Source organism: Argopecten irradians, chromosome 9 (genome assembly GCF_041381155.1).
Source record: "Argopecten irradians isolate NY chromosome 9, Ai_NY, whole genome shotgun sequence".
Classification (NCBI taxonomy): domain Eukaryota; kingdom Metazoa; phylum Mollusca; class Bivalvia; order Pectinida; family Pectinidae; genus Argopecten; species Argopecten irradians.
This window is the reverse complement of record NC_091142.1, coordinates 32,844,369-32,868,130: the sequence shown is the minus strand read 5'-3', so window position 1 is coordinate 32,868,130 and position 23,762 is coordinate 32,844,369. Positions and strand designations below refer to the sequence as shown.

Genomic DNA, 23,762 nt, shown 5'->3' with positions numbered 1-23,762 from the left:
AGACTGTGATGTTTTATACGAACCTTTCACAGACTGTGATGTTTTATACACACCTTTCACAAACCTTTTACAAAACTGTGATGTTTTATACAAACCTTTCACAGAGTGATTTACGGGTGTATCCCTTTTATACTAACATTTTACAGACTGATGTTTTATACAAACCTTTTACAAACTGATGGTTTTATACAAACCTTTTACAGACGATGTTTTTGTGTATCTCTTTTATACAGACCTTTTACAGACTGTGATGTTTTATACAAACCTTTCACAGACTGTGATGTTTTATACAAACCTTTTACAGACTGTGATGTTTTATACAAACCTTTTACAGACTGTGATGTTTTATACAAACCTTTCACAGACTGTGATGTACAGGTGTATCCCTTTTATACAAACCTTTTACAGACTGTGATGTTTTATACAAACCTTTTACAAACTGTGATGTTTTATACACACCTTTCACAAACCTTTTACAAACTGTGATGTTTTATACAAACCTTTCACAGAGTGATTTACGGGTGTATCCCTTTTGTACTAAACATTTTACAGACTGATGTTTTTATACAAACCTTTTACAAACTGATGGTTTTATACAAACCTTTTACAGACGGATGTTTTGGTGTATCTCTTTTATACAAACCTTTTATGGACTGTGATGTTTTATACAAACCTTATACAGACTGTGATGTTTTATACAAACCTTTTACAGACTGTGATGTTTTATACAAACCTTTTACAGACTGTGATGTTTTATACAAACCTTTCACAGACTGTGATGTACAGGTGTATCCCTTTTATACAAACCTTTTACAGACTGTGATGTTTTATACAAACCTTTTACAAACTGTGATGTTTTATACACACCTTTCACAAACCTTTTACAAACTGTGATGTTTTATACAAACCTTTCACAGAGTGATTTACGGGTGTATCCCTTTTATACTAACATTTTACAGACTGATGTTTTATACAAACCTTTTACAAACTGGTGGTTTTATACAAACCTTTTACAGACGGATGTTTTTGTGTATCTCTTTTATACAGACCTTTTACAGACTGTGATGTTTTATACAAACCTTTTACAGACTGTGATGTTTTATACAAACCTTTTACAGACTGTGATGTTTTATACGAACCTTTCACAGACTGTGATGTTTTCTACAAACCTTTTACAGACTGTGATGTTTTATACAAACCTTTTACAGACTGTGATGTTTTCTACAAACCTTTTACAGACTGTGATGTTTTATACAAACCTTTTACAGACTGTGATGTTTTATACAAACCTTTTACAGGCTGTGATGTTTTATACAAACCTTTTACAGACTGTGATGTTTTATACAAACCTTTTACAGACTGTGATGTACTGGTGTATCCTTTAACCTCTCCTGTCATTAAAGACAACACTGGATTTTGTTTGTGGTTATATACCAGACTGGCCACGATTCACAGGGACTCGTCCAACACCAGACTGGCCACGATTCACAGCAACTCGTCCAACAGCCACTCTACACAGGTACAGAAAGATTGTTATAATTTATCTTATTCAAAATATGGGAAAAAATAGTTCTATTTTGATTTCCCCCCCCCCCCCCCCATAATAATAATAATGCCAAATTAAATGAATATTTTTGTCTAGCCTTTTGCGATATTTCATAAAGATATATAGCACGGTGTATATATATATGTATAATTTTACAGAATCAAATTAGAATACATTTAAAATTAGTAAATGACATTAATTGAGTAGGCGACAGGTTGTTCTGGGTGGGAAAGTGAAACGACACATGTCCAAAATCAATATTGCATAATATACAAATCAAATGGAAAAGTGAAGATAAGTGTCCAATTTCAATATTTTGTGAAATGTAAATGATGAAATAAAGCAATTCATGTGTCCTGTTTTATAAACATTTCATAAGATAAAGACAAAACAAAAAATGGAGAATGAAGCAGTAGTTCTTATTACTGATAATAAGCATGCTAGCTGTGTAGATGAAACATTTCCTAGTTTGTTCACTTGAATGACCTTGGTCTACTATTCAAGGTTACAGTGGTCAAATATATCAGAAACTAACAACTTCTGCTGAATAGTTTTATTAAGCCATGTCTTAATTCTTAATCAAAAGAAAAGATGGGCATTTTAATAAAGATGTTTTTTCCACTACTGTACAACTTGTCAGAGCCGTCCCTTGTCCAATCAGAATACTTTTCTATTCTGATGTAATTGTAAGGCATTTTTCTTCTTGATTTACAGTCATAAATCCTTGTTATACTGGCCAGATATGCTGGTGCTGATGACATCGGAAGTTACACTGTACTTCCACTATGTCTTTAAGTGTACTGTAAAGTGCTTTCACTTTGCAGGGTCCATATTTTGTGATTTCACCATACACCAATAACTAATGGTGTCTAATGTTATTAATATTTTCTTTGCAATTGATTCTGAATATAATCACTTAAGAGTGCTGCCATTTTGGATAGCATGCATGGTAAACAAAGCCTTAAGACAATGGTACGATAATCTACAATTTATTTCGCTAATGTTTTGTATTCACAGATTTCAGTAAAAGCCTGAATATAGCGAAAACAAATCACCAACAAAAATTGACCCACTATACAGTATGTAATAATATGTAAAAAAAAAAAAAAAAAAAAAAAATTTGTTTTCTTTCACCGTTTTAGGACTTTTTAGTTATTTCATATATTAAATAAAGATTTTAAATATTCTTTGATTCATTATGTATATACAAGGCATTTGATTTTCAGCTGCTTCCTGTACAGTTATCATTAACGTGGTTATACTATTGTTTCCAGCCTACAAGTGACAGTAATTACCAGGCAGTGATGTCAGCTCTTAGGAAGGCGTTAGCAAAGGTATGGAACTATCACTTCTAGCAAAAGTATGGAATTATCACTTCTAGCAAAGGTATGGAACTATCACTTCTAGCAAAGGTATGGAATTATCACTTTTATGGAATTATATTGCAAAAGTATGGAATTATCACTTCTAGCAAAGGTATGGAATTATCACTTCTAGCAAAGGTATGGAATTATCACTTCTAGCAAAGGTATGGAATTATCACCTCTAGCAAAGGTATGGAATTATCACCTCTAGCAAAGGTATGGAATTATCACTTCTAGCAAAGGTATGGAATTATCACTTCTAAGTATTCATATCTTTGATTGTTTTATTGTTCTATTAATAGCGAGGTACAGTGCTAAAATTTCTAGTATTGAGCCATTGAATTGTGCTAATTTATATACACTCTAATAAATGATGATTTATCGTTTTAAGCATTTATGGTAAAATGACTGCACTAACATAAGAACATGTACAGTACTTTTGGTGTAGAAATAAGCTCTCTATGTATAAAATAAAATACTTTATTTTTTATGGACAAATTAGCTCTATCTATATAAAATAATACATGGGCAGTACTTTTGGTGTAGAAATAAGCTCTCTATGTATAAAATAAAATACTTTATTTTTTATGGACAAATTAGCTCTATCTATATAAAATAATACATGGGCAGTACTTTACTTTTGTGTACAGATAAGCTCCATATATAAAACAAGTACATGCACAGTACTTTATTTTTTGTGTACAGATAAGCTCTATATATATAGAATAATACATGAACAGTACTTTATTTTTTGACTACAAATAAGCTCTATTTATATAAAATAAGTACATGCACAATACTTTATTTTTTGGTGTACAAATGAGCTTTATATATAAAAAAATAAGTACATGGACAGTACTTTATTTTTTGTCTACAAATAAACTCTATATATATATAAGGCTTTTTCTTTTCATTGTAATTACAAATGTGTATGACATATGAATGTAATATCAAAAATTGAAAAATTAGGGAGAAAAAATGGTTTATTTTATAGATAATATCTGTTGATATAGATATTTACTTTGAGATGTTTCCACAGCCAGATCTATCCGAGTCCGACCTGAGGTTTTACCTACAGTGTTGTGTGACCATGGCTGAACACTGGAAGCCTAATGTGGCACTCCTACTGCTCCTGTGGGATCATTTCTACCGTAAAATGGTAAATATCACACTTCTATTAATCTATTGCCACTTTTCTCAACAGATCTGGAGATGAAATTTGCAATGAAAATAATTCTCCCTTGTGCATATGTATTAATTGTTACATCATCATTTTTTTTAACAAAAGTCAATGTTGTTTCCTGTAAAAAGTATGATGTTACACTCGTTAGCACATGACTGGACAATCAGTACCTAAGTGCAAAGGCAAATCGCTAGGTATGTAATATGCAAATATGGATAAGTTTATCATAGGGGCTAGCTAGGGTCATGTTTGAATGTCTTCTTAACAACAAATAGGAGAGTGGCCCTGACGGCATGTCTGTTAGAAATGGTGTAAATGTTGAACAAGTTAATAAACAATAGAGCCATTGTTTGGAGAATAATGCGTTCTCTGTTTTTATTATCAGAACAGTAGCTTCCTGTTCAGTGTAGCGACGGTGGATGGGTTAGGGACTATCAGGTAAGCTGATGCTACTTATTATGACAGTGTTACCTCCCTTTAGGTTAGGTATTCATTGTAACTTCATTACTTTGTGAGTGAAACTCGTATGTTGTTGCTCGGAAAAGGATGATGTTACGTTTGCCAACCCACGAAATCATAATCAATACCTACCAACAAAGACAGAAACTCTGTCATATATACACACAGAATAACCCCTGCTTAAGTAGGTATACTGAAGATTTAACTCTGTCATATACACATACAGAATAACCCCTGCTTAAGTAGGTATACTGAAGATTTAACTCTGTCATATACACACACAGAATAACCCCTGCTTAAGTAGGTATACTGAAGATTTAACTCTGTCATATACACACACAGAATAACCCCTGCTTAAGTAGGTATACTGAAGATTTAACTCTGTCATATACACATACAGAATAACCCCTGCTTAAGTAGGTATACTGAAGATTTAACTCTGTCATATACACACACAGAATAACCCCTGCTTAAGTAGGTATACTGAAGATTTAACTCTGTCATACACACACACACACAATAACCCCTGCTTAAACAGGTATACTGAAGATTTAACTCTGTCATATACACACACAGAATAACCCCTGCTTAAGTAGGTATACTGAAGATTTAACTCTGTCATATACACACACATAACAATCCCTGCTTAAGTAGGTATACTGAAGATTTAACTCTGTCATATACACACACAGAATAACTCCTGCTTAAGTAGGTATACTGAAGATTTAACTCTGTCATATACACACACAGAATAACCCCTGCTTAAGTAGGTATAGTCCGCTAAACCTGTCTATTAGGCTTTTTTATTTTTTTTTTATTTTTTTTTTTTTTTTGCCTTATATATAGTCAGCTCGCGGTACCTCTTAAAAACGTGAAATCGTAGGACAGATTTGGCCTACGCTACGTCAGCGGTATATTTCTAATATATCGCCCATGCAATGCCGGGAAAATGTACACATACCTATTCATTGGGATCTTATGTACTCCACTGCCCCCATGTTACATCCCATTTATGAAATTAAACAACTGTGCACAATGAAATACTTCCGAGACCCTTCTATTTCACACATTTGTAATGGCCGCCGTCTACACATTTAGTTGAGCAAACAGCAGCCAATCACCGTCACTTCCGGTTTTATTTTTGAAATACCACGTGTAGTTGAGAGGTAAACAAAATGCCAGCCACTTAGAGTTTTTATAGTGGAATCTTGGTCGACATACAAGACATATTGTCAAATATTCAAAATTAACACGACCATCGCTGGTACCGCATCACTTTCGCGATATACACGTTGCATATACATGTAGCATACAAGTGGCTAGCATTTTGTTTATCTCTCAACTACACATGGTATTTTAAAAATAAAACCGGAAGCGACGGTGATTGGCTGCCGTTTGCTCAACTAAATGTGTAGACGGCGGCCATTACAAATGTGTGAAATAGAAGGGTCTCGGAAGTATTTCATTGTGCAGAATTGTTTAATTTCATAAATGGGATGTAACATGGGGGCAGTGGAGTACATAAGATCCCAATGAATAGGTATGTGTCCATTTTCCCAGCATCGCATGGACGATATATTAGAAATATACTGCTGACGTAGCGTAGGCCAAATCTGTCCTACGATTTCACGTTTTTAAGAGGTACCGCGAGCTGACTATATATTAGGCCAAACAAAATTTTTTAAATGTCTAATAATATAGGCAGGTTTAGCGGACTAAAGTAGCTATAGGTATACTGAAGATTTAACTGGGAGATTGCTTGATAGTAAACCCCACCAGTGTTTCAACTTCCTTAATGTTATGGTGTGTGAAAGAAGAATGTTTCAACACATTTTAAACTGAAAGTTATACAAAGTCATGAACTGATACTATAAACCAATGTCTGCAATTTACTTTTTGGATTTCCTTGATCAAGCAGCTTCACTGAATGTTTATCTCAGCTTAATAATTTCTCTTTATTAACATGTATAAGGAAATGTTTTAACTGCTAATATAATTCTCAGCTTATTAATTTCTCTTTATTAACATGTATAAGGAAATGTTTTAACTGCTAATATAATTCTCAGCTTATTAATTTCTCTTTATTAACATGTATAAGGAAATGTTTTAACTGCTAATATAATTCTCAGCTTATATAATTCTCAGCTTATTAATTTCTCTTTATTAACATGTATAAGGAAATGTTTTAACTGCTAATATAATTCTCAGCTTATTAATTTCTCTTTATTAACATGTATAAGGAAATGTTTTAACTGCTAATATAATTCTCAGCTTATTAATTTCTCTTTATTAACATGTATAAGGAAATGTTTTAACTGCTAATATAATTCTCAGCTTATTAATTTCTCTTTATTAACATGTATAAGGAAATGTTTTGACTGTTAATCTAATATATTTGATGATAGAACATCTATTTGTACTTTTCTTTTTTCAGTAAGAACTCACTGATCTTGTTAGAACAATGTAACAGACTAGGATGTGGCCAGTACAAATTGTAAGTATTTCCTTTACCATAAGCTCAGGCCTATGTTTTAGGATAATTACCGCAACCCCTCTACCTTTGGGCTGCGAGTTTGAATCCCTTGTGGAGCAGTTGCCAGGTACTGACCGCTGGTTGGTGGTTTTTCTCTGGGTTCTCCAGTTTTCCTCCTTCATAAAACCTTGCATGTCCTTGACCCTTGCTATTAATAGGGTGTAAAGCTAAGCAAACCAGGATAAATAGAATCTAATCATACCACTACCTTCTTGCCACTTTGTTGCATAATGGTCAAACAGCTGCTCCTCCAAAACTATTGGCAAGGCTCAAATTTCAGGCTGTTTTACTTGCTTTTTTGCAATTAGATATACAGAATACCAGAATAGCAAGTGCAAAAAATATGCACTTGCTTATTTAAGCAAGTGGTTTTTATCAGGGACAACTGTAAAAATGACATAATGATTGTGAAAAATTATTTAAATGGAAAATATGGGGACACAGTTCTCACTATAATGCTGTTGATATACCTATACACCTCACACCATCATGCAGAAATAAATGATTTTATGTTTCACAAAACTGTAATTTGAATGTGAATACTCAATTATAAGTAAAAAGGTTTTTTATCGTGTACATTTAGAGCACTTTTCTAGCAAGTGACAAAAAATGCAAAATTTTAGCCCTGTATTGGAGGGATTTCAATGAACCTTAGTGGCAATAATCTTTAATTTATACAGTAAAGATGTATGTAATCTATATCAAAATAAGACATTTGCACCTTTACCAGAGAAAAATCTGTGCTGGAGATATCTTAATTTTCTAATTATCAAAATTTTATGAGTTCAAGGTAAGTTTCTTGTAAGTTTTTATAATGACAGTTGTTTAACATGGACATTAGAAATATATTACTAAAAAGTAGCCATAGAGCTAGACTAAGGACAGATTTTATATCTAATTGTGCTATTTATTTACAGTAAGCCTCAGGACACAAGTTTCCAGTTATTTCTGGGTCTCCTAGGTAACCATCTCCAGCAGATGTTGGACTCTGGTTCTAATCAGGAGTGGAGGCAAATAAAGGGCAGGTTGGAATACATTTACATTTATTTAAGCATTGAATATGTAACTATTTTTCATAGAAATTTTGTTTGCAAACTGTGTTAATCCGCGTAGCGGGTTTTTACAAAAGTTTGCAAACTACTTCATATAGGGGTTGAATATATTTTTCTAATTTTCATAGCGGCTATGAATAGCAGAAGCTCCACATTATAGGTGGAGCGCGTTAGCACCCCTCGGAACATATGTAGATAGCTTCTGCTATTCATAGCCGACATGAAAATTAGAAAAATACATTCAATCCATATATTTACATTAGAATAATTTATTAACATAAAAATTATTGAAAGGTTATTATTATAGTATATTTAAGATTATGACACCCGAATACGACGAGAAACGAGATTAATGGAACAGCTGGATGACAAAAAGACTTAACTACAACAATCAGGATGATATTTGCAAACGTTCCTTTTTCAAAAGTATTTTATCTATTGCATGTAGTATATGTATATGGTAAAAATCCAAATGCTTCTTGCTAATGTTTTAGACTAGTAAAACCGGAATATTTTATCGCTGCATCAACTTCCCGTCCGGCATTCTTGAACGTTTTCCATAAATTGAAGATTTCAGTTGATCACAGTAAACTTGCTGCCTTCCGCCATATATGTTGCTGTCTATGTATAATGACTTCACAATAGATTATCCCGACATCATTGAATGAGGGAAACTCCTGTCACGCTATATTTGGGTACTACTTGACGTCAAAAGTGATTATGACGTCACATTTCAAAGGGAGTTTTTCTCGATCTATTTTTGACACATATTTGATGACAATAAAAAAATGGACTCGCAAGAGGTATCTGGACTGAGTCCAGTAACCTCACGTGCTTTTTGCCGCCGATTTCGGGGTTGATATCGCAGTTGATGAATACTTTTGAGAAACGTATTGGCCAATCAAAATACAGCAAAAGCACCAGTCATATAATAAAGTTAAATAAGATTTGATTGACTTATTACAGTAAACCTTAGTTGATTCTATATAAAGAAAACACATTAGAGATAATACAATAAAATATTGTGGGGAACTATTTTTATTGATATGAAACTGGTGTATTGTTTGAAATCAGCTGATCGATGCACGAGAATAATTGTATTCATAGTGTTTTCTTAGGCAAATGTTTGTCAGTTGTTTGATTCGTATAGCGACGAAACACTCAGAATGTAAATATAATCCTATGAAGTTAAAAAGTTGAGTTGTTGACATGTTTGACTCGAAGGACGGCTCCATTCGAAACTGTAAAAGTCAATCCTCACAAACTTGTTTTGAAATTAAAAGCACTAATTTAATAGTAGAAAAATGGTAGTTGGCTTACAAAATATGTGACCAATTGTCTGACATAGACATGGAAAGTATTTTGAAATATATAGAATTTTCCAAATTTGATCCAAATACATCTCTGCTGTTTTTGATGACTATAAAAAAAGCTGTCAGAGATTTTAGCCTTTTTATCTTAAGATAAGAATGCAGCATGTATTTCAAAATAATGTCCATAAATTATGCTTACTAAAACATTGTTAAATGTAATATACAGTTAAATAATTGTATGTGGTCAATATATTCAGTCAATGTCTCTGATATATAACTAAAACCTGTATTGTCTATGTTCCCCAAAGAGTCTATTCCAAGTTCCACAAACGAAGAGTTCAGGAGTTAAGTGAGAATGGCTTCTATAACTTTACAAGTCTGTTCTTGTGCCTCAGTCTGGCGGCCGACACAGAAGATGTGGTGAGTGCTTATATCTGTATCATTTGCCAGTGACAACCAAACCATCTACTTATCTTTAGCAGTTGGCCTGTGTAACCGCAGATTGACTGATTCACCTGTAATCTTTATTATCTAACCTGGCCAGTCGCTTGGTCTAAAGGACCAAGGTGAGCTTATGTCATTCATCCATCAACAATTCATAAAATTCACTTCTTTAAAACCACTGGTTGGAATTAAATCAAAATTGTCTACTACAAAAGGGGTCAATTTGATTATATTGCTAAAAACAATCATGGCTCCTGAGTTCAGGTAGGAATGGGGTGTACAGTTTAGAACTGACACTGACAATAGATTTGATAGAGCCACTTAACAAATCTCCTTGTTTTGACAGACTGGGAAACTCTGTGACTTCTACAGCATGGTGGATGTGTCAGGCCTGTCCCTCAGTACGACTCGCATTCTGTGGATGGGGATGTTTGCTATGATACATCTTTATCAGCAGAAGGACCTCGACATCTCCTTCCTGACTGACAGACTAGGACAAGCCTTCACCAACACTTGTCTGTACGACCTCTTATAACAAAAATCACACTTATAGTCCTTCCATGTACAGTCAAACCATCCAAGGAGCAAAGAAAAAATGGTTTTTATAGACAAGGAAAATGGTGTTGAAATTGATCATTTTAGGCATAAAAAAAGGAAGTGGTCTTATCAAGTAGGTGGTGTTGATCGCTAATGCAGGTTTGACTGTGTATGGCTGTATACTATTACAGACCCATTGCTGAATGAGATTCCCTTTTTATGGTGACCTTGACCCCAGATGGTGTTTTTGTTTTTGTGTGATGACCTTGACCCTAGATGGTGTTTTTGTTTCTGTACATGTGTATTATCCTTCAGACTTCAGATGGAATTAACAATATTGGTGTTTACTCTTCATAACATGCATATTTATATACTGACTGCTATTGTTTATTGTGCATTTCATTGTGATGACCTTGACATATGTTTTTCTAACAAGTTTCTGTGTGTTGAAATTGATCAACATTGATTTTTGTAACAAGTATCTGTGTGATGACCTTGACTTGTATTTTCTAACAAGTTTCTGTGTGATGACATTGACATGTATTTTCTAGCGAGTTTCTGTGTGATGACCTTGACATGTATTTTCTAGAGAGTTTCTGTGTGATGACCTTGACCCCAGACGGCGACATCTACTGTGGAAGCTGATCCTGTTCTACATGGAAAGCCTACAGGAAGTGTTTGAGTCGAGCTCCAAACTGGGACCAGCCCACTCCAAACTCATATGTTAGTGTGATTTCCTCTCTTTTGTAATGTATAAAAACTGATATCAAATGGATTCAACCAAAGATTAACCTGCATCACCTTAATAGTTGCTTTCAGTAAATAGAGCAGACACTGCAATTTATTGTACTGTAATCTTAATTTCACATGCGATTTCTTTTTGCCTATTTTGTGGACGATAAGAAATCACGAAAAAAATAGCAGCAAAAATGTTTAAAATACAGCAAAAGCAGAACTTAATGAAGCTAAGTTAGATAGCCATGAAAAAGTTGGTTTGTTCGAAATCACAAAATGAAATCCTCTCATAAATAAGTCTGTATACAGTACATTCAATATTGTACTTAAATTTTACACTTTGCAAAAACAATTGAAATTAAACCATCATTCTCAGATACATTATGCTTTTGCATTTATCAATATGTATTGATATATGATACCTAAATTGATGTTTTTACAGCTGAGGGATTTGCGAGTGTCCTTCAAGGATGTAGAAGTAATGAACTGGGTCCTGTCCTGGCTACAGTAGACGCGGTTCTCACTCGCATCAGGTATACAACTTTAGCATTCATTAATTTTGGTATACAAATCAAATTTCAACAATTCTAGCCCACCATCATCACAAGATTTCCTATGTCCAAATGACCTTTCATTTGTGGTCTATGTTTTATCTTGTTATAAAAGGGATATGTCTCAAAACTTTCTGAGAAAAAAAAAGTTTTTTAAAAATTTCTACATCCCCCCCTCCCCCACAAACAGAACATTACACTCCTTTAATGTTCTGTTTCAAGATAGTCTGCTGATATCTAAAGAAGAAACAGTATGCTATTTGTTAGGGGAAAAAAATAATTGTTAGTTTCTCAGGCCCCGCCGCACATGATTTTTATGCCCTCACCACCTTTTTTATCACCAAAATGAATAAAAATAAAAAAAACTGACCTGCGCTTTAAAATTCCGGATTTCGCCAGTCCGGACCAGTTTAGCTCTTTCCGTACGTACTCATGACGCCTTATTCTGTCACAGTCTTCTGTATACTTCATGACGACTTTATACAACTTTCTGCGGGATTGTTATCTAGAAAATAATAATTAAATTGTCAAAAATTATGAAATATCAAACAATAAGTTAAATATTTTATTTAAATATTATGAATGTTCAAGAAATGTCTGCAGACAACGGAACAACGATCTTCTGAATGACTGCAAATTGCACACAGGTTACACATATGTTGATCAACATGTGTATTTCTCAGGATTCTGTCAAACAATTTTGTTGTGATTTCAATAAGACAATCGACAATCAAGTTTATACATGTAAATTACAGGTATTATTACCAATGTTATAAGCATCAGACTGTCATAAAACAAGGTTTAAACAATCCCTGGAGTGAGATGCATTTGCACAAAGTTTATACATGTAAATTACAGGTATTATTACCAATGTTATAAGCCTCAGACTGTCATAAAACAAGGTTTAAACAATCCCTGGAGTGAGATGCATTTGCACAAAGGATGAGGCCCATATCTAATTCCTGTAGCGAGCGGAAAATTTGAATGAGTACGGAAAGAGTGTAGAAGACCTTCCTTATTTCAATCTCATTTAATTATGTCTATAACAGTTTTATATCGGTATTTTTAGTTGTTGAAGCCATAATAAAATTGCCTAATTCAAAAGATTTTATTTAATGTTTTTCATTAAAAATTTTTTTGCTTCTAGTTCATGAGGGCTAGTATCCACTGTAGAAAGTGGATGGATGTACTTCAAGGTCCCTGGGCTTTAAAAAGAAACAAATTGTGGGTCAATTTTATTACTAACATAACATATAACATACAAATAGATCTATATTTGGTAAAAAAAATTATACCTGCCTTGCTGTTTAGGTAGGCAATAAAAAAAATTACCTGCCTGCCTCATTAGATTTGAAAAATTGGCCTGAGACACTAAAAAAAAAAATTTGTTGCCATACACGTTACACTAGGGGAAAAAATGGTGTGGGGTGGAATCACCTTTTTTTTCGGCTATTTTTAGCCCACCATCATTAGATGGTGGGCTATTCAAATCGCCTTTCGTCCGTGGTCTGTCGTCCGTCCGTCCGTCCGTTAACAATTCTTGTTACCACTATTTCTCAAAAAGTACAGAAGGGATCTTTCTCAAATTTCATATGTAGGTTTCCCTAGGACCCTAGTTGTGCATATTGCATTTTGGGACCGATCAGTCAACAAGATGGCTGACAGGCGGCCATCTTGGATTTTGATAGTTAAAGATTGTTACCGCTATTTCTCAAAAAGTACTGAAGGGATCTTTCTCAAATTTCATATACAGGTTCCCCTAGGGCCCTTGTTGTGCTTATTGCATTTTGGGACCGATCGGTGAACAAGATGGCCGACAGGCAGAGAACAAGATGGCCGACAGGCAGACATATTGGATTTTGATAGTTAAAGTTTGTTACCGCTATTTCTCAAAAAAGTACTGAATGGATCTTTCTCAAATTTCATATATAGATTCCCCAAGGGCCCTAGTTGTGCATACATGTATTGCATTTTGGGACCGATCAATGAACAAGATGGCCGACAGGCGGCCATCTTGGATTTTGATAGTTAAAGTTTGGTACCGCTATTTCTCAAAAAGTACTGAAGGGATCTTTCTCAGATTTCATATAAAGGTTCCCCTGGACCCTAGTTGTGCATATTGCATTTTGGGACCGATCGGTGAACAAGATGAATGACATGCGGCCATCTTGGATTTTTATAGAAAAAGTTTGTTACCGCTATTTCTCAAAAAGTGCTGAAGGGATCTTTCTCAAATTTCATATACAGGTTCCCCTAGGACCCTAGTTGTGCATATTGCATTTTGGGACCGATCAGTGAACAAGATAGCCGACAGGCGGCCATCTTGGATTTTGATAGTTAAAGTTTGTTACCGCTATTTCTCAAAAAGTACTGAAGGGATCTTTCTCAAATTTCATATGTAGGTTCCCCTAGGACCCTACTTGTGCTTATTGCATTTTGGGACCGATCGGTGGACAAGATGGCCGACAGGCAGACATATTGGATTTTGATAGTTAAAGTTTGTTAACGCTATTTCTCAAAAAGTACTGAAGGGATCTTTCTCAAATTTCATATACAGGTTCCCCTAGGGCCCTTGTTGTGCTTATTGCATTTTGGGACCGATCGGTGAACAAGATGGCCGACAGGCAGACATATTGGATTTTGATAGTTAAAGTTTGTTAACGCTATTTCTCAAAAAGTACTGAAGGGATCTTTCTCAAATTTCGTATGTATGATCCCCTAGGACCCTAGTTGTGCATATTGCATTTTGGGACCGATCGGTGAACAAGATGGCCGACAGGCAGCCATATTGGATTTTGATAGTTAAAGTTTGTTACCACTATTTTTCAAAAAGTACTGAAAGGATCTTTCTCAAATTTCATATATAGATTCCCCTAGGGCCCTAGTTGTGCATATTGCATTTTGGGACCGATCGATGAACAAGATGGCCGATAGGCGGCCATCTTGGATTTTGATAGTTAAAGTTTGTTACCGCTATTTCTCAAAAAGTACTGAAGGGATCTTTCTCAAATTTCATATATAGTTTCCCCTAGGACCCTAGTTGTGCATATTGCATTTTGGGACCGATCGGTGAACGAGATGGCCGACCGACGGCCATCTTGGATTTTGATAGTTAAAGTTTGTTATCGTTATTTCTCAGAAAGTACTGAAGTATTCTTTCTCAAATTCCATGCATAGGTTCCCCTTGTACCCTAGTTGTGCATAGTACCTTTTAGGACTGATGCATAATGCCTTTCGGGACTGATCGGTAAACAAGATGGCCAAATGGCCGCCATCTTAGATTTCATTGTTGAAGTTTGTTACCACTATTTCTTAGAAAGTACTATAGCGATCTGTCTCAAATTTTATATGTAGTGTGTTTGAAAAAGTTTGAAAAGCAGGGAAAAGATCCCTCTTTCCATTGTCAGACATAGATCATTTTTGGGTGGGCGCCAAGATCCCTCTGGGATCTCTTGTATCTTTTGAATGTCTATACAGAAATGCTGTATGACAAGAGAAGAATTTCATTGTTTAGGGAGACGAAGAAGATTCCAGGATCAGAGAGGAATACCGAGGACATGTATAAGGTTTTGTGGAGCATGGTGTTACCATCTATAAAATCTCTGTCGTGTAGTCCGACTGCTTCACCGTTACTAGCTGACACTCTGGCGGGACTCTCACTTCTGGCCTTCAACAGGTACTACCACACAAAAGAACAGATTAATGTTAAATAAAAAATAAATTCATGATCAATGGCTACACTGTAAATAATAACATATTTCTTAATTATGATATCCTACACAGTAGTTATTATTGTGTTTTCTTTGTTTTATTGTAGCAAGAAGGGTGATTTTATCAGTTTGGTGAAGTTTGTTCAGAGTGGAACCATTAATAGAAGGTAAGCTCTATTTATACCAGTAATATACCTCTTATCAACTCAGTATGTTAGGGTAAAGCTGGTTTGTACAGGTGTTGAAAGTGTAAATCTTATGTACAGTGGACCCTCCATAATCTGAACACTTTTATTTCCAGCCAAAACCATCAGGATTGTACATATTTCCAACTGCCGAATTCCATTGATATCAAATCTGTTACCAGACATTTATGTCAGGATTGTCATAGGTCATTAAGTTATATAACTTCTCATAAGTGTGTAGATATAGTATTAATTTAAATCTCTGTAGTGTTTGTTTCTGGAGCCACTGTAGATACATATGTAGTATTGATTTATATCTCTGAAGCATTTGTTTCTGGAGTCACTGTAGATTGTTAGGTCATCTGACCCAAGTGTCAGGATGACCTATAGTCATCATGCTTCCTCCGTCGTCAAGGGCTGTCAGCTTTCTGCCATCCGCCGTAAACTTTTTACATTTTGAACTCTTCTCAAGTTCTACTGGTGGAATTTAGCTGAAACTTGCCTGAAATGATCCTGACATGGTCCTGTCAAAGTATTGTTATTTTTCGGCTCAATCCAAAATCACAGATGGCCACTATGGCTGCCATCTTGAAAACATATTTTGAACTTCTTCTCAAGTTCTACCAGTGCTATTTTGGCTGAAACTTGACATGATTCTGACATGGTCTTGACAAAGTGTTATTACATCTCTGGTCGATCTGAAATCCAAGATGGCCACCTTGACACCATATCTATTAAGTAATTTCCTTTATGATTATTGCCAAGGAAGTCAGATGAACGTTAAGGCCCTTGGGCCTCTTGTATTTATTTGTATCTCTGTAGAGTGTGTTTCTGGAGCCACTGTAGATAGTATTAATTTATATCTCTGTAGAGTTTGTTTCTGGAGCCACTGTAGATAGTATTAATTTATATCTCTGTAGCGGTTGTTTCTGGAGCCATTGTAGGTAGTATTAATTTATATCTCTGTAGCGGTTGTTTCTGGAGCCATTGTAGGTAGTATTTGAGTTGTAAATCTCAAGTACAAAATCAGAGGGTCTTCTTTGATATTCGACCACAGGTAATTGTAAACAATACTATCATTTCTGGAGCCACTATAGATAGTTTTACTATTGATATCTATCTCTGTAGCATTTGCTGTCGTTTCTTGAGCCACACTATAGATAGTATTTATTTATATCTCTGGAGCATTTACTGTTGTTTCTGGAGTAACTATAAATAGTATTTAATATTTATATCTCTGTAGCATTTGCTGTCGTTTCTGGAGTCACCTATTACCGGCTGACGATGTGCTGAACACTCTATCCAACTTGATCCCCAACTACCAGTCAGACCTGATCCAGACCTGGGTCAGCAGTACAGTGTTCCTACCTTCACAGTCCACACATCTACTCACCATGAACAGGTCGGTTAGTTTTACATGTTTGGTGGAGGGGGCTGTACAGGGGCCCCTGTGTAATACTCTATATCACATCATTGTTATTTTCAACATATTCTAAAATATATAAATTCATGATCATGGGTTATTACTGACAATCAATCATTCATAGCATACATTTTACAAATATTCGTGAAACATTTGTATTTGTGTTTGAGCTCTCTCACAATAATACACAAAAATTTGTATTCAGCGATTAATAAAGTGGGTAAAAGTAACTAAAGTTTAAACCCATTAAAGTCATACTTCATATCAACCTTACTTACCACAAAGTCATACTTCATATCAACCTTACTTACCACAAAGTCATACTTCATATCAACCTTACTTACCACAAAGTCATACTTCATATCAACCTTACTTACCACAAAGTCATACTTCATATAAACCTTACTTACCACAAAGTCATACTTCATATCAACCTTACTTACCACAAAGTCATACTTCATATCAACCTTACTTACCACAAAGTCATACTTCATATCAACCTTACTTACCACAAAGTCATACTTCATATCAACCTTACTTACCACAAAGTCATACTTCATATCAACCTTACTTACCACAAAGTCATACTTCATATAAAACTTTACTTACCACAAAGTCATACTTCATATCAACCTTACTTACCACAAAGTCATACTTCATATCAACCTTACTTACCACAAAGTCATACTTCATATCAACCTTACTTACCACAAAGTCATACTTCATATCAACCTTACTTACCACAAAGTCATACTTCATATCAACCTTACTTACCACAAAGTCATACTTCATATCAACCTTACTTACCACAAAGTCATACTTCATATCAAACCTTACTTACCACAAAGTCATACTTCATATAGACCTTACTTACCACAAAGTCATACTTCATATAAAACTTACTTACCACAAAGTCATACTTCATATCAACCTTACTTACCACAAAGTCATACTTCATATAACCTTACTTACCACAAAGTCATACTTCATAAAAACCTTACTTACCACAAAGTCATACTTCATATCAACCTTACTTACCACAAAGTCATACTTCATAAAACCTTACTTACCACAAAGTCATACTTCATATCAACCTTACTTACCACAAAGTTATACTTCATATAAAACTTACTTACCACAAAGTCATACTTCATATCAACCTTACTTACCACAAAGTCATACTTCATATCAACCTTACTTACCACAAAGTCATACTTCATATAAACCTTACTTACCACAAAGTCATACTTCATATCAACCTTACTTACCACAAAGTCATACTTCATAAAAACCTTACTTACCACAAAGTCATACTTCATATCAACCTTACTTACCACAAAAAGTCATCATACTACACAAGTATCTTCATATCAACCTTACTTACCACAAAGTCATACTTCATAAAAACCTTACTTACCACAAAGTCATACTTTCATAAAAACCTTTTTACCACAAAGTCATACTTCATATAAAAACCACAAAGTCATACTTCATATCAACACTTACCACAAAGTCATACTTCATATCAACCTTACTTACCACAAAGTCATACTTCATAAAACCTTACTTACCACAAAGTCATACTTCATAAAAACCTTACTTACCACAAAGTCATACTTCATAAAAAAACTTACTTACCACAAAGTCATACTTCATATAGCCTTACTTACCACAAAGTCATATTCATATAACAACTCTTACCTTACTTACCACAAAGTCATACTTCATATCAACCTTACTTACCACACCACAAAGTCATACTTCACTCACAAATCATACTCAATCAACCTTACTTACCACAAAGTCATCCTTCATATCAAACTTACTTACCACAAAGTCATACTTCATATAAAACCTTACTTACCACAAAGTCATACTTCATATCAACCTTACTTACCACAAAGTCATACTTCATATCAACCTTACTACCACAAAGTTATATTTCATATCAAACTTACTTACCACAAAGTCATACTTCATATCAACCTTACTTACCACAAAATTATATTTCATATAAAACTTACTTACCACAAAGTCATACTTCATATAGGCCTTACTACCACAAAGTGCTTACTTTATATAAAACTTTCTTACCACAAAGTCATACTTCATATAAACCTTACTTACCACAAAGTCATACTACATATAAACCTTGTTTACCACAAACTCATACTTCACAAAAACTTTACTTACCACAAAGTCATACTTCATATAAGCCTTACTTACCATGCACAAAGTGCTTACTTCAGTAACTTCTTTGGTCCGGTCCAAAGGTTAATGTCACTTTTACTAAGAACAAAAAAATCATATCTGTGCATGAATTGAAAAGATAGTACTGAAATAGAAAAGTTTCCTAATGTGTAATAAGTTTCCATTAATGACCTGAAATCTAACAGATAATGATTACAAGTGGCAGGTTTTGTTTTACCTTCCTCTTTATCCTCTAGGTGTATGCAGACTCTACCTGAAGTAAAAGACATGATGATGCAGTCTGGAATTAGTAAGAGTGAGGCGACTTGTCTGCACTTCATAAAGGCTGTGGATATTGTGTACAGCAAAACTACGGTACAGTTATAAACAACTGGACATAGAGCATCTTACAGTCCTGTAATATGGAATCTAACAAGTTCAGTATTTTATATGCCACAAGCCTTTAGGTTAGTGGCATATAAAATTATTTAACAAATTTCATATTAAGCACAGCCAGGAGTGTAAAATTCTATTGATCGTATTACAGTATTTATGGAAATATAAAAAACAAAACTTCCAAATTCTTTTCTTTACAAGACATACAAATTCACTATAGCGGATGTGACATTTCTGCCTCAAGAGCAATCATGTGACATCATATTTTCATTGACATTATTACATGTGATGTCATGTTAGTGTTATTGCATGAGTCTTATTTATGAATATTTATGACATGGCCGTATGACATTGCTGAATAAGCAAGTTATATGATATATTCAATTAAAATATAAGTTACCATTCAAATACCTTGAAACATCAGTGCATTACAATACAATTAAATTAAAGTTCTGGTGCTAATTTCAGGTGTGGAAGGATAGAATACAGTTGCGTGATAAGACTATGAACTACTTTTCCCGTATCCTGCGACAGCTGTCGCCGATATTACAAAACCTGAAGCCAGCAGAAACTGTTGCCAATGCCTATGCTGTGATGGGTTATATTGTGAAATGTTGTGCTCAGCTTCTCTTTGTCCAGGTATAAAACAGTTTGTTCAGGATGTTATCAATTTATCTTATTTATCTTAATTTATCAATTTATAAACATATTAAAGATGGAATTGCAGGTGCTACAGATCCTCAATATTCCAGGGGTTGCTATCACTGTTGTCATATCCACCTCTGGGCTATACCTGTAAATGATGATAATTAATCTTAAGGCAGTTCAGAAGGAAAACATTGACCAATCACAGTATTCAGAGTCTTGCTTTGAAGATTACAGAGACAGTGCTACCCAACTCCAAAACCTCTGTGAACCTTAGTGTACAGTTATTTGATTCTTTTGATGTACATCAAAGGACAAAGCTATACCTAATCATCTATTGCAGCACACAGAACCTTCAGTTTGTCTTTGATATATTCCAGGTGTGGATATGGCGACATTAATAGTAACCCCTTGGTCTCACCTCAACTGTGATGTCATACAGTCAAAACAATTTTAAACTTTCGTAATATAGACAGTTGAACTGAAGTTGACTTTAAACAAATTATCAAAGTGTGTTGAATACCCCAGACATATTTTGCTATAATTACTGAATCCTGAATTGCATCCTTGATTATGGTAGTGTGGATTTTGATTCTGTGTAGACATATTAGGGTGCTAATCAGTAATAATGCATTGATGTAAACCATTTTCCAATAACATTATAATTTGGCTATTTTTCCTCTGTAGGCCAAGCCAGATTGCCCGCTGCCCAACATAATAAGTGCGATGGTTGTGCCCCACTTCCTGTTTAACTCTGATAAGCCTGTCAGTCCTGTGTTTCTGACCGTAATCAGGGATCACCTTCCTTTGGTAGAGTCTACGTACTGTTCATGTTGTATCAGATGTTTTTTGTATTTAAGGGTTCAAGGTCAAGGTCACTATTGATATTTAAGATCGTCAAAATAATATTAAGTAGTCTCATTCTTTCAGCATTTCCAAAATACTACTGTATACCGGTAGTTGCTTATATTTTCGATATTTGAATAAATTTCACAATGTTCTCTCAAGTTAATATCTACAAATTTAAATGGAAAAATTGACAAGAATGATAATTTGTGTAGTGTATTTAATAAATTGACAATGTGTGAACATTTCTACCAGCAATTAAGTGTCAAAGAGAAAATAGTGATTTTTTTCTACCTGCTAAATTAAATAAACATACAGTGTGAAAATAAAGAAGAAGAAAAAACTTTGATATCACAACCTTTGGCAAAAGCTATTCACGTTTCAGTTATCATTGAAGTGGTACATCCAGCAGATGTTAATTGCATATATTAATTACAGATATTTATTACAGATATTAATTTCCATCTTTGTCTAGTTTGTTCGTGGTTTGGGACGCCTTGACTACAGAAAAGCTCCATATGTACAGAGGCGTTTAAAGGATATTGTATCTATCTATGTTCCAAAGTTTTGGGTAAGTGAGCTGTGATTCAGACAAAATGTAAATGATAAAAACTGCTACATAATGAGTTATAATATTATATTTTATTGTCATTTATCTATCACTAAATAAACTAACCAAGCTGAAGTCATGACTATCCAGCTATAGATGACATCCAAAACTTGATGTCACTAACCTTGACTTTGAAACATCAACTGACTGTCATCAAAATGACTGATCTTTTACATGGAATAAATTATTATTGATTATAGATGGTGTTCTTTATCAAACTTAGACAGCTTTAAAGCAGAGACCTCTAAATGAGTCTTTTATGGTATATATCATGGTAAATACAGATGATACAGCTTTCTGGCAAGGGTAATGATTGTCTGCAAATTTTGGCCCCTTTACTGAACATAGATGCCAGAAATAAATGGTTAATTAGTATTTCCACTCAAACATCCATTTTTTGAGCAGTTCTGAGGGACAATAGAAATTAAAATCAGTAATTATATATTTCTGCTTTACTATTATCTGCATAGTTAAAGCTTTAGACATGTCTTTGAGATTACAATGTGTGATTTCCATCTACTTCTGGTTTTATTGTACAGACAAGCAGCAGTTCACTGTCCTCGGGAACAACTTCGTCTGTACATCCTCTGGTGGTAAGTATGAAGATAAACATCTTCACAGTTTATAAAATATATAGCATCCTGTCAGATCTCCAAGCATTGGATGTAATCAGAGAGAAAGGCTGATACCCCTTACTGTCTGTATATGTTCTTCACACATTATCTCCCCATAGCTTTATCTCTTTACGACTACCTGTTGTCATCTTATAACAAAAGTAGGTCACTGTGACCTATCCCAAATGTAGGTCACTATCACCTATATTTTGATTTTTGACATCAAAAATCAACAGAGCTTGTTGGATATCCATGGCACTATTTATTTTTGATTATTATTTCATTTGTTTTGTAATTACACATGTCAAGTATATAATTGTATTGAATCAATCACCATGATGATATGATAATAAGGGCAGGGTTCTCGCCTAGTTTTTTAAAAGATGGTTGAAAATTAATAATACATATAGGTGGTTGGGGGCCACAGGTCCCTGTGGTGGCCAATACTTATTTTTGACAAAAATAGCTGGTTGTAAACAAAGAAATAGATGGTTTTTTTGCCGGCAACCGGCTTTTAACGAGAACCCTGAAGGGGTATCTTTGATCTGTTTGTGAATTACACAATAGATGTGATATTGAAGCCTTTATCTTCACTAGGTATCCCTGAAGGACAGCTGTGTGAGACAGCCTATTGAGGCAGCTGTGGAGTTCAGACAGTTTATATTGGAAGCTGTGATTGAGAAGTTTTTACTTCCATCCCAGTTTACCTTACCTCCAAACCACCATTTGGTAGGAACATAATCTTCTCACTATCCTGCATTCACAACCTTGAAATGTTCATGCTCCCACTGTGAAGAGTACATACAATACCACTCACAATGCCACTCAGGTTAATCCTGTCCTTTCCTGTTACATGTCGCATTCAGCTTTTGATATATGAAGTATGTTTATGTCCTACAGACATCACTAGTACCAGACTTGTCACTTGATTAATCATGCTATTCATGGAAAAAGTAACACCATTATCACATCTATTTTCAGTAAACACAATAATATTGAACCTTTGTCCGAATTAGCATAGTTTGTTATAAGTATGTTTGTTATATAAATGTATTTTACTACACAATTTTTAATGTATTTGCTTCTAACACATTTCAGTTAGGCTATAGTTATGACTTAAATGTTGACAAAAAAAGTGATTTAAGATGGGTTAAAACCACTGACCTTGTAATATTTCTCCTTAATGGCATAATCAGTTATTGAAAAGACATATAAGTAATTCTAAATAAAAGCAAACAAACCAGTAAAGCAAACAAAATAATTTGTGGTTCTGAATACACTACTGGTTGTATAGTAATGTATGCTAGGCTCTACTGGTCCTTGTTGCTATGTTCTAACTTACATCTGGTTATATACTAGGCTCTACTGGTCCTTGTTGCTATGCTCTAACTTACATCTGGTTGTATACTAGGCTATTGCTTGTTGC

General features: G+C 34.4%; 1 protein-coding gene across 1 annotated transcript in view; it reads left to right on the top strand.

Moving 5' to 3' along the window:
- LOC138330715 (protein MMS22-like) overlaps positions 1–23,762 on the top strand; it is a 47,614-nt gene that overhangs the window by 12,205 nt on the left and 11,647 nt on the right. The window contains exons 12-30 of the mRNA XM_069278247.1: positions 1,359–1,519; positions 2,821–2,880; positions 3,950–4,069; positions 4,479–4,531; positions 6,987–7,046; positions 8,003–8,110; positions 9,759–9,870; positions 10,241–10,413; positions 11,021–11,154; positions 11,609–11,699; positions 15,232–15,393; positions 15,535–15,594; positions 16,856–17,014; positions 19,483–19,600; positions 20,090–20,260; positions 20,954–21,076; positions 21,588–21,683; positions 22,262–22,315; positions 22,934–23,065. Coding sequence (XP_069134348.1) covers positions 1,359–1,519; positions 2,821–2,880; positions 3,950–4,069; positions 4,479–4,531; positions 6,987–7,046; positions 8,003–8,110; positions 9,759–9,870; positions 10,241–10,413; positions 11,021–11,154; positions 11,609–11,699; positions 15,232–15,393; positions 15,535–15,594; positions 16,856–17,014; positions 19,483–19,600; positions 20,090–20,260; positions 20,954–21,076; positions 21,588–21,683; positions 22,262–22,315; positions 22,934–23,065 — 2,147 coding nt within the window. The remainder of the gene's footprint in view (positions 1–1,358; positions 1,520–2,820; positions 2,881–3,949; positions 4,070–4,478; positions 4,532–6,986; positions 7,047–8,002; positions 8,111–9,758; positions 9,871–10,240; positions 10,414–11,020; positions 11,155–11,608; positions 11,700–15,231; positions 15,394–15,534; positions 15,595–16,855; positions 17,015–19,482; positions 19,601–20,089; positions 20,261–20,953; positions 21,077–21,587; positions 21,684–22,261; positions 22,316–22,933; positions 23,066–23,762) is intronic.